The following is a 12,337-nucleotide window of genomic DNA, read 5'->3' as shown; positions in this document are numbered from 1 at the left end:
CCCAGTAAACGTGGGGTGTGTGTCTGGGCCCTGTGACCGTGGGGTATTTTCCCGGGTCCTGTGACCATGGGGTGTATGCCTGGGCTGTGTGAGCTTGGGGTGTGTACCTGGGCCCTGTGAGTGTCGGGGTGCACCTGGGATATGTGACTGCGGGGTGTGTGCCTGGGTCCTGTTAGCAGTTGGTGTGTGTCTGGGCTCTGTCAGCCTGGGTATGTGCCTGTCTGTGTGATCTGTGGGGTTGAGCCTGTGATCATGGGGTGTGTGCCTTGGTCCCAGGGCTTAATGTGTAAAAGAATGAGTGCTAGTGCCCAAGCCTCTTCTCAGAAGCCTCAGCCAGTGCAATTAAATGTTGGTTTGCCAGAACCAATGCAGTGGAGTCATAATTCCATCTCATGCCTCTCTAAACCACTACCAATCCCTCTCTGCCCCTCCATCTCACTCTTGCAGGTTCCTGCTTTCCCCTTTTTTGGCAGTTTTCCATCTTTCTCTTCCTATGTCTTTCCGTTTTGTTTGTTTTCCTCTCTCTTGCACTCAGTAAATGGCTGATGCAGATACCAAAAACGAGTGCTGGTGGCCCCCACTGGCCTCAACGGGAACCGCAGCTCAAATTAAGCACTGCTGGGCCCTATCACCATAATGCCCTATGAGCGCAGGACTGCAGTTCACCTGCATTAGGTCGGACCCTTTGCCTCCCTTTACCTCTACCCACGTTTGAACCCTAAAAACTCCTCACCTCTCTTTACCTCTACCCCCCCCGAATCCCAAAATACCCTTACCTCGCTTTACCTCTCCTTGCCCCTGAATCCTAGAAACCTCTTCCCTTCGGTTACCCCAACAACCAAGACCCATTAAAACCTTTACCGCCTTTAGCCTCTACCCGCCCCTGAACTTAAAAAACTTGATCTCTCCCCACCTCTGAACCCTAAAACCCCCTTCATCCTTCTCCTTCTACCTGCCCCTGAACCCTAAAAACCCCTCAGCTTACCTCCCTTTACCTACACCCACCATGAACTCCTCAACTCTCATTACCCCGACTTGCCCTAGAACAGTGATTCCCAACCTGTGGTCCAGGGACCCCTGGGGGTCCACGATGCCTTCTCAGGGGGTCCGCGACTGCTTAGGAAATTAAATAATATTAACAGATATGGTCCCCAGCAGTCACTATTGTCTCAGTGGGGGGGTCCCTGGTTTCCAATAGTGATTCAGTGGGGGTTCCGAGGTTTCAGTATTGATAAAATGGGGGTCCACAGAAGACAAAAGGTCGGGAACCACTGCCCTAGAACCCTAAAAACCCCTTACCTCCCTTTAACACTACCCACCTCTGAACCCTAAAACCCTCTTCATCCTTTTACTTCTACCTGGCCCTGAACCCCAGAAACCCATCAGCTTACCCACCCTGAACTCTAGAAACCCCTCAACTCCCACTACCTCAATCTGCCCTAGAACCCTGAAAACCCTTACCTCCATTTAACACTACCAGCACTTGAACACTAAAAACCCTTTAATTCCCTTTACTTCTACAAACCATGAACGCTTAAAACCTCTACCCACCCCTGAACCCTAAAACCCTTATCTCTACCTGCCCCTGAAGCCAAAAAACCTTACCTCCATATACCTTCCCTCCCCCTGAACACTAAAAACTCCTTACCTCTCCTTACCACTCCCCGCTCCTACACCCTAAAAATCCCCTGTAAGAAATGTTGTTTTCAGCTGAAGGGCGTAAGTACCCACCTCAAAAAATAATGATAATCCTTGTCAGGGTGAACCACTAAAGTCACTAATTAAACCTGAGCTCAATTCCCTGGTAACTGTGGCGCAAAGCAAACAGGCTTATTATAGATGCATTTTTTTTATTATTTATGCAGTACTAAAACAGTAATAAAGTTAAAATACAAAACAATAAAAATCCCAAACCAAATTTGAAATATAAAGTTACATTTCATAAACAAAATTATACCAAAATGACAAAAATCCAACAAGGGGAATCAGAGATATAAATTGAAAATTTTTAAAGTAGAAATAACACCAAGAAGCATAAAGACCAAATGATAGCCAATGGTCGCGGTAGCCTGGGACCTAGGTGCAATTTGATGGTGATGGATCATGGGTTGGATACACCAACCAGGCTCATACTGGGCATAAAATATACATTATGACTTTAGTCCTTCAAGTCACAATCCATCACAGGAGTGCACTTCTAAAGCCCCGCAGGACCTCAGGGGAGGAACATAGAGGCTCACAGGTGGCAGGCAGAGTCCAGACCAGATCCAGTTGCCACTGATCAGCTGGACAGTTGCAGGAACAGCCTGTTGGAGCTTGATGTATCCCCGTAGGATGAACAGGAGGTCAGCCTTATGACATTTGGAGTCCACTTCTTTGTCCTGGGTACATGAGGGAGAGTAGGTTTAGTCCTTTAGAGCTCTTCTCAGGTCTCAGGCAGCAGGTTCAGTCTTCTTCTGATCTTCCATATGTGCAGGAGTGTTCTGAAGTGGGTTCTGAAGATGCACGTTACTGCCTGGCACAATCTTGTGAGTGGAAATGACCCTTGGGAACACCCTAACCAATGGGGTAAGTTTTGCTGTGCTAACCCTGCCCACTTTGGCTATTTTCAAAATGGCTGAAGTGTTCGGCCACACTTAACTTCGGCTCTGAGGGATGGGGCTGTGCATTGGGAGTAAACTATAGTAATCCCAGTGTCCTCCCACATCTAACATCAAAATCCAGTTTTAGGCAGTCCCTGGACCCCAAAAAAACTGAGACGGAAGTCTGGTAAAATTTAAGCTGAGCTTTCAGTAACCAGAGAGTGAATACACACAAAGTATTTTGCCTTTCTGTTTCCCTCTTTTGAAGCACACCCTAAATGTTATATGAAAAACCCCAGCAAACTGTCAAGCTGGATGTGACACTCCAATGTCAAAGAGAATCGTCACTGACAGCCCCACTCTGGTAGTCACTCTAAGCAAGTTCTGGGGCAGATCTCCCTCCCACTGGTGCCTGGCTACCAGAAAGACAAAAGGGGAGGCAGACCCAGGTGTGAGCTTCACCTACCTGTGACAGGGGAGGCATCTTTGAAGTGCATCAAGGGTCTTCCCAAGGCCCATTGTCCGTGCCCTGGGTGCAGTTCACACCTCACCTCAGGGGAGCATCAAGCTTCCAGAAGTCAAAAGAATACTTACAGAAATGCCTCCAGAGCCTTTAGGCAGGCAAAATGTAACTTTTCTACGATACCTTTTCTGTAATTGTTAGTCAAAATTAGGCTTTAGTATTACATTGGATTTTCCTTAACTATTAAAAGGAGTCCATGAGAGATTTCTCTACTGTCAGTCAGAAATTAAGATTATAATGTATTATGATGTATGCCAGCGTTTCTTATAGAAGGAGCAATTCTTCTTACTGTGAAAATATATTTTATGTTTTTTCACTGTAAGGACAAGTGGAATATTAAACCTCTACTTGTCCTACTTTTAAATACAATGCTCCCTACGCTATGGGCAATAGGATGGCCCCCAGGGGTGACATTACTATTTAGAAGCAAGGTTAAGGCCTGATAAAAGGGATATATTCTGACAGCCTGAATTGGGAGTTTAAAGCTACATAGCCAGGTTACGGTTGTAGGCCCGGAGACGCACTTTACTCTGTCACTGTAGGTCGCACAAGGAGAGCTGCAGCCCACTGGTGACATTTAACTTGCAGGCCCTGGGTCCTCTTGGTACCAGATATTAGGGACATATAGATAAGTTGCATTAGTCAATCAGGATTATACCCGTGTTACCACGGTGAAAGGAGTTAGCAGGGGTAAAGTGCACAAAGTTCTGTAGTGAGCAAAAATAGTGTTCAGCAAAAAGGCCACAAATTCAGGGGTGGCCCTGCAGAAAGGGCACATTTCAGCACCCCCTACCTCCTCGTACCTCAACCTGCCCATTGAAGCCTAAAAGCCTCTTCCTTATCCCACAACAGAACTCTAAAACCCTTGTGAAAAAAAACATGTTTTTTCACATTTGATTGAATTAGTTTGCAGAATGTAAATAATGTGTAAAAAACAATAAAACATAGTCATGCACTGTGACTACATGCCTAGTTTCTTATTTCACTTCAGAGCTCTGCAATTGTATACTTGTGGTTGCTGACAGTTCTAGATTCTCTGCCTCGCAGTCTGTTTCTCTAATTAACTCAGCGCCATGATGCCAGTATTGGTGAAAGTTTGCGCTTTATAAAGCTGTATTGCTCTTCATCGTTTGTTTGTTTTGTGTGTTTTTCCCTACATTGGTTGGAAATGTCTTATGTGGAGAATTAAGTGCCAGCCACCAAAAATAAGTGCTGGTGCCCCCCACTGGTAACCACTGGCTCAAATTAAGCACTGGTGCCTGCTGGCTTGGAAAAAATGGAAGTGTGAGCAAGTGGTTAATCTGCAAATGTAAAGGCTGCTTGGAAGCAAAAACTGACTTTAATTAAAAATCACTTGAAGCTTCCTGATGACACAGATTTATTATTTTTGAGTGTTACTACAAGGGGGTTACCAGCTGACCTGTGAACTGTGTGCTTTTAAAAAAAAAACCTTGCACTATGTACAGTCTAGGTATGACTAAAATCTATGTTTTTGAAGCACTTTTTTCATAAATGTTTTTGCGCATTTTGTAGCAGCCTATCTTATACTGTATAATGCAGGTTTAAAAAATGACTCACATATTCGCAGTGCTTTATATCACAGACTGGGACCTCGTAGCACTAAACATACACAAGTCACTATTCTCCACTGCACCAAGCAGCATTCAATACTGTGGCTCTCTGGTTACACACACAAACCTCTGCAGAGCATTAACTAGTGGAGGTTTCATAATGTACAATAATGCATTTCTCACTGGTCAGCTTAACTTGCATTTATTTTTAATTTAAGTTGTGTGTTATTTTATATGTACTTACCTGAAGGTGAAAGACTGAAAAGAGTCACAGAATACTTTGTTTTTTTAGCCACACCTTTGACCCTGCTCACGTGCTCACTTACCCCGCCCCCATTGCACGCAGCATCATAGTCCCCATACTTTTTTTCATGCACTTTGACCGCTGAATGCACGGGTCAGTTTGGGGGAAGGCCAGACCCCCATTTCCCAGCATGGAATACTCAGGGCAACTGAAATTATGTAATTCTGCGCCTGCAGCATTTCCCACATAATTATGAATTTGCCACATTTGCCAGTTATTTTATCATCTGCTGCATAATCTGCAGATTTTAACAAAAAAAAAACGTTCATAGCTCAAACCAATCAAAAGTTACTAAAAATGCCGTAAGATGTTGTTGCAGTGGACGGCCCTTCACAAAGGCTGACTGGTCATCTTTCTGTTGTTTATTGCTGTATCTGGGTATCAGACTGGTACTAATGAGGTGAAAAGTTTGCCCAGGTAGTGTTAACATGTCCACAAATGTCAAAATAGTGAGGTAATACTATTACAAAGTGTAGTGCATTATGATGTATAATTTGCCTTTTCTTGCCGCATAATTTAATCCTCCCCAGCTGCATAATTCCAGGGGCCCTGGATGTAACATATGTAATCTGCCTAACGTAACAACTGCATTATACCATCATAAATTTATGACAAACCATGTAATAGCCTCTTAGGGTCATATGTAAGAAAGGATTTAGCATTGCTTAGTGACCAAATGGAAGTTTCGGTTGGTTAAATGCTAAATTGCTTTTCAATATGTAAAAAGGCAGATAGGGAATCACAAAATGTGATTTCTACCCAGTACAAATCACATTTTGTGATTCCCATAATAAAAAATCGCAAATTGGGATTTTCCGTTTGCTATTTCCTCAGCACATGTACAAAGCATTTCCTAAATGCAAAATAAGCATTTAGGAAATGCTATTACCATTGACTCCAAGTAGATGGTAACCATGTGCAATTTTAAACAATGCATCTAAAATGCATTTTTTTAAAGTTCCCTATAGTCCGCATATGCTCCTAGGGCATTTGTGTGCTTGACATGTGCACTACTTTTTTGGGGCGGGCGCATCAAGGGTGGCCGCAGACTCATAAGGACCCTTAATTTTGGCATTTCCTAATTTGCGATTTCCTATTGTGAAATTGCTAATTTGCAAATGCAAAACCATTCGTACCTATGTCCCTTTAGGCCCGTAGGAACAAATGATTTTGCACTTCCTAAATAGCGATTCCCTAATAGCGATTCCTACTCTGTAGGAATCGTTATTAGGAAATCTCTATTTTTGTACATTTCCATTTTGCATTTCCTAGATAGTGATTTCTTAGGATTCTCTATTTATGAAATACAAAAACAGAATTTCGTACATCTGGTCCTGAGGGCCAGATGTACGTAGACGCAATTTTGCAATTCCTAGAGTCTCCATAGAAATCGCTATTTAGGAAACGCAAAATGATACGCATCAAAATTCCAATTTCCTAATAGCGATTCCTACAAGGTAGGAATCGCTATAAGGAAATTGCAAATAAGAAATCCCATTGCATGTGTGGCAATGGGCCAGTTCTCATTTCCAAAATAGTGATTTCATGTTAGGCAATCGCTACTTTGGAAATGCAAAACCAAGGATGGCAAAGGGCCCCCTTGGTGCACCACAAAAAAGTGGTGTACACGGAGAGCACACATATGTACAAGGGGCATGTGGGTGCTCTACTGCACTTTTAAAAAGTATGTTTTGGTGCTTTTTTTAAATTGCACCTGGTTACCCTCGACTTGGAGTCAATCGTAATTCCATTTCCTAAATGCCCATTTAGGAAATGCTTTGTACATCCGAATAGGAATCGCAAATAGGAAATCCCTATTTGGTACTCCGTATTTACAGGATCCCAGATTGCGATGTCTACTGGGCAGAAAGAGCAACGTGTCATTCAGTAAAGGATGTTGTACATCTGAAAAGCCCGTTTAGCATTTCTTAATGACCCGAAATAGCGATTTGGACCTTTCATGCTAAATGGCTTCCTACATCTAGTCCATTGTCCTTTGCAAAGGGCAAAACCGCACCTTACAGACCCTCAACTGCAAGGAAGGGACGCGGCCCTTAAACAAACTATGTGTCCTGAGGCAGAAGGGTTGTAATGTTAGAACACTTCACCCACAGAGAGTAGAACATTCTAAATCAATCAGGAAGAGCTGGGAAAACAGTGGAAAGTTGGCGCAGAAGGCCTATAACAGCCATTATTGGCCCTCTGCCCCCATTGTATTCACTGGGGCTCCAAACATGTTCTAATGGGGGTTAGGTGCCCAGTCGAGGAGGACCGACAGAGCATTGCATGAATACACGTCACGCCGCGGGTCCTGCAAGTGACGTCATGACTGCACGCACTTTACCACCACAAGGCACGCACCTTTGTTAGCTGTGATAAACCTCCCCTGATTGCGCACCCAGAGTGGGCGCCAGTGTTAACAGGAAGTTCAGTCGTTGCCGGGAAAGGCTCTGAATTTGCCAGAAGCCCAGTGTTGGGGTTTAGGGGGGAGGTGAAGCGAGGAATCCGAGCCCCAGGCTTTGCTGAGTCAGGGGTTGCATCAATGGCGGGATTACCCGAAGTGTTTGAGGTCGGGGGCGCCCCAGTAACAGGGGAGGGGCAGGGTCTGCAGGGACCTGTGAACTCCGGGAAATGGTTGTAATTGTGGCGGCCCCTCCCTGCACAGGACTCCAAACGCCGGTGAAAAGCCCCGCAGACACCGGGAGGTTCCCAGGCAACAGGCTGGACCACAAACACTGGAGGCGGCAATTCTACTCTGTCTGCAGGACTCCTGCCCTGCCGTCGAGACACATTGTTAGGCACAGCGTTAGTGTCTGCAGGGAGTCTGCCACCGAGACCTTGTTAGGGCACAGCGTTCGTGTCTGCAGGACGCCTGCCCTGCCGTCGAGACACATTGTTAGGCACAGTATTAGTGTCTGCAAGGAATCTGTCCACCGAGACTCCTTGTTAGGGCACAGCCTTAGTGTCTGTAGGACGCCTGCCCTGCCATTGAGACACTTTGTGAGGGCACAGTGTTAGTGTCTGCAGGATGCCTGCCCTGTCTACGAGACACCTTGTTAGGCACAGCGTTAGTGTCTGCAGGGAGTCTGCCCACCGAAACACCTTGTTAGGCACAGCGTTAGTGTCTGCAGGGAGTCTGCCCACCGAGACACCTTGTCATGCACAGCGTTAGTGTCTGCAGGGAGTCTGCCACCGAGACCTTGTTAGGGCACAGCGTTCGTGTCTGCAGGACGCCTGCCCTGCCGTCGAGACACATTGTTAGGCACAGTATTAGTGTCTGCAAGGAATCTGTCCACCGAGACTCCTTGTTAGGGCACAGCCTTAGTGTCTGTAGGACGCCTGCCCTGCCATTGAGACACCTTGTGAGGGCACAGTGTTAGTGTCTGCAGGATGCCTGCCCTGTCTACGAGACACCTTGATAGGCACAGCGTTAGTGTCTGCAGGGAGTCTGCCCACCGAAACACCTTGTTAGGCACAGCGTTAGTGTCTGCAGGGAGTCTGCCCACCGACACACCTTGTCATGCACAGCGTTAGTGTCTGCAGCGAGTCTGCCCAGCGAGACACGTTTTTAGGGCACAGCGTTCGTGTCTGCAGGACTCCTGCCCTGCCGTCGAGACACCTTGTTAGGCAGTAGCATTAGTGTCTGAAAGGAATCTGTCCACCTAGACTCCTTGTTAGGGCACAGCGTTAGTGTCTGTAGGACGCCTGCCCTGCCACTGAGACACCTTGTGAGGGCACAGTGTTAGTGTCTGCAGGATGCCTGCCCTGTCTACGAGACACCTTGTTAGGCACAGCAGTAGTGTTTGCAGGGAGTCTGCCTACTGAGACACCTTGTTAGGACACAGCCTAAGTGTATGCAGGGAATCTGTCCACTGATACACCTTGTTTGGGCACAGCGTTAGTGTGCGCAGGGAGTCTGTCCACTGAGACACCTTGCTAGAGCATAGTGTTAGTGTCTACAGGGAGTCTGTCAATCGAGACACTTTGTTAGGGCACAGCGTTAGTGTCTTCAGGGAGTCTGTCCACCGATACACATTGTAAGGGCACAGCCGTAGTACCTGCAGGGAGTCTATCCACTAAGAAACCTTGTTAGGGCACAGCGTTAGTGTTTGCAAGGAACCTGTCCACCGAGACACCTTGTTAGGGCACAACTTTAGCGTCTGCAGGGAGTCTGTCCACTAAGACACCGTGTTAGGTCACAGCCTTAGTGTATGCAGTATGCTTGCCCTGTTAATCGAGACACCTTGTTATGACACAGCCTTAGTGTCTGCAGGATGGCTGCCCAGTCCACCGAGACACCTTTAAAGGGCACAACTTTAGCGTGTGCAGGGAGTCTGTCCACCGATACACCTTGTAGTACCTGCAGGGAGTCTATCTACTAAGACACCTTGTTAAGGCACAGCGTTAGTGTCTGCAGGGAGCCTGTCCACCGAGACACCTTGTTAGGGCACAGCGTTAGTGTCTGCAGGGAGCCTGTCCACGAGACACCTTGTTAGGGCACAGCGTTAGTGCACGCAGGGAGTCTGCCCTGTCCACCGAGACACCTTATTAGGGCACAGTCTTAGTGTATGGAGGATGCTTGCCTTGACCATCGAGGCACCTTGTTAGGGCACAACTTTAGCGTGTGCAAGCTTCTATCCATTGAGGTACCTTGTTAGGGCTCAGCTCTTAGTGTTTTCAGGGCGACTATCCAATTATACTTTGTTAGGGTGCAAAGTTGGCGTCTGTCCACTTAGTCACGAGTCCCTTGTTCGGACACACCTGGCTCCACGTTATTGTTTTGTATTGCAGCATTTACATAGCGCTTACTACCAATGAAGATGTTTTTTTTCCAGGCCCTTGTCAGGAATTTGTGTTTGGTTCAGATACATACAAACGTCACTGTTCACAAATACCTATTTAGTCGTAGGTAACAAACTTGACAACATGCGTACAAGCTATCCCTTTGTCCTTTTACCTGTTAAGGAAAAAGATCACATTAGTCAAAACAATCCATTACATTACATCATTTCACATTTATTATACCTGTCTTTATCCGTGTCCCCTCCTCCTCGTTCGCCTTTTGGGTCCTGAGGAGAAAAAAAAGAGGCAACAGGTTAGTGGTCCTTCCGGGGTTCCCGTGGGGGCCCTTCAGGTTTCATCGTCGCTGTCGTCGTCTGATCCGTCCAGTGCTGCGTAATCACACAGGAGTCTGTGGATCATCTTCCGGCAGCCCACGGTCTGGAAAATAGAAGAACATCTTTAAAACAGCACAGGAGCCTCCAGCAGCCCTGGAGGTCTCCAAGTGCTTGGGAACCGGGCAACAAACAATACATTACCGAGTCTGCAGTGATGCATGATGTTGGTATCCAGGCCCTAAGCTCCGTGCTTAGAGCTTAGGGCCTTCAGAAGGTCCTGGGCGTAGGAGCATTCCCAGAAGAGATGGTAGGTCATCTCATCTGCGGTGCATCCCCTTGGGCAGGACTTGTATCGGTTGAGCCCTCTTGTGTGCATGAAGGCTCTCACTGGCAGGCCTCCATGGATTGCCATCCACGCAATGTCTTTGTGGTGGTTGGTCAGACACTTGGAGGCAACATTTTCCCAGACGTGGTCCGCTGTGGCAGAGGGGAGGACACCAATCGATTCGCTGATGTCCCTCGCATGGATCTGGCATTGGACGATCTTTGGAGTCCACTGGTTCGGGGGTAGCCACCACACCGTACTCCTTAATGAACTTCTCCACTTCTTTGTACAACCATGGGGTTTCCCAGTTGTAGCGGACAACGCTCTCCCACTCTGTCCATCCGAGGCACCTCCACATTGGCAACGGGAAGAAGCGTGCCATCAGGAAGCCGACGTGGCTTTCGTCTTCTGTCCTGAGGCTGTTCCTCACGCAGTGACATACAAAGGTTCCCCTCAGGATGGTGGTGATGTCTGGCACTCCTTTGCCTCCCTTGTCGTGGGTCTTGAACATCACCTCTCTCTTGACTCTATCCATCTTGGAGTTCCAGATGAAGTAGAAGATCATTCTCGTGATGGCCTTGGCCGTTCGAATGAAGAAGTTACTGCAGTTGAAGCCGTTACCTACATGAATTGCACGCTATGGTCGACAGGTTTCTTGCCATGTCCATTGAGACATACGTCCTTGTTAGGGCACAATGTAAAGGTTTGTTAAACGTGTGCTCCGTCCACTCAGACACGCTTTCGTTGTCAGGGCATCATGGTAGGCTTTTTAGGGAATGTTTTAGTAACTGTTAATCCGTTTGAGCTACAAACAAAATTATTTTTGCTAAAATCTGTAAAATATGCAGTACATTATGAATTATGTGGTAAATGCGCAAAGCCTTAATTATGCAAAAAAAAGTCACAGCCGAAGAATCACATAATTCTAGTGGCCCTGCGTGTGTGGCACAAGCCCGTAAGGCACAATTTTACGATGTGCGAAGCACCCGTCCACTTTGAAACGATTCCTTTCTTAAGGCACAAGGTAAGGGTCTGAAGCGTACCAACTCTGTGCATTGAGACACACAGACGTAGCATCCTTTTCAATGAAAGGAACACCCCGAAAAAGTCACAATTAAAGCAAAACATGCATGCAGCCTCAGTTCATGTTTTGGTAGCCATGTCTAAAACAGTTTAACCAAACGCTAAATTACCCGGCATGCATAGCGCGGCACGTGCATCCAGGAAGGAGCAGAACAGAGGCCTCATGGCGTTGATCTTTTGTTTTATTTTACAGGTATCACCAGGGCTGGCAGCGGCCTCTTTATGGATCCGTGGCTGAAAAGGAGGAGTACAGGTGAGGTCTGATTCCTGCATCTGAAACACACTCAGTGGGGGCACGGTAAGGGGGACACCGGGTAACCCCTAAGGTGCTCCTTCAAAGCACTGCAGGGACAGATGTAACGAGAGGGTGAACAATCTCATTACTGATGGGAACTAGGGAGAGGGCCCTAGAGAGAGTGCCCTAGGGAGAGGTTCATAGAGAGAGTTCCCTAGAGAGAGGACCCTAAGGAAAGTGCCCTAGAGAGAGTGCCCTGTGGGAAGGACCCTAAGGAGGCCCTCTAGGGCCCTAGAGAGAGGGCACTAGGGAGGGGGCACTAGAGAGAGGGGCCCAAAGAAAGAGGGCCCTAGGGGGAGGGCCCTAGGGGGAGGGTCCTAGGGAGAGAGGTCTAGGGAGAGGGCCCTAGGGAGAGGGCACTAGGGAGAGGGCTCTAGGGAGAGAGCCCTAGGGGGAAGGTCCTAGGGAGAGGGCCCTAAGGAGAGGAACCAAGGAAGAGTGCCCTAGGGAGAGGGCCCTAGAGAGAGTGCCCTAGGGAGAGGGGCCTAAAGAGAGAGGGCCCTAGGGGGAGGGCCGTAGGGAGAGGGCCCTAGAGGG

The 12,337-nt window shown here is 47.4% G+C and overlaps 1 protein-coding gene across 1 annotated transcript in view; it reads left to right on the top strand.

Moving 5' to 3' along the window:
- Positions 1–12,337, top strand: part of LOC138258569 (uncharacterized) — a 104,194-nt gene that overhangs the window by 51,298 nt on the left and 40,559 nt on the right. The window contains exon 5 of the mRNA XM_069205939.1: positions 11,699–11,758. Within this exon, the coding sequence (XP_069062040.1) occupies positions 11,699–11,758 (60 nt within the window). The remainder of the gene's footprint in view (positions 1–11,698; positions 11,759–12,337) is intronic.

The sequence above is a fragment of the Pleurodeles waltl genome, chromosome 9 (assembly GCF_031143425.1).
Source record: "Pleurodeles waltl isolate 20211129_DDA chromosome 9, aPleWal1.hap1.20221129, whole genome shotgun sequence".
Lineage (NCBI taxonomy): Eukaryota > Metazoa > Chordata > Amphibia > Caudata > Salamandridae > Pleurodeles > Pleurodeles waltl.
The sequence above is the reverse complement of the archived record's forward strand: the minus strand, read 5'-3'. Positions and strand labels throughout refer to the sequence as shown.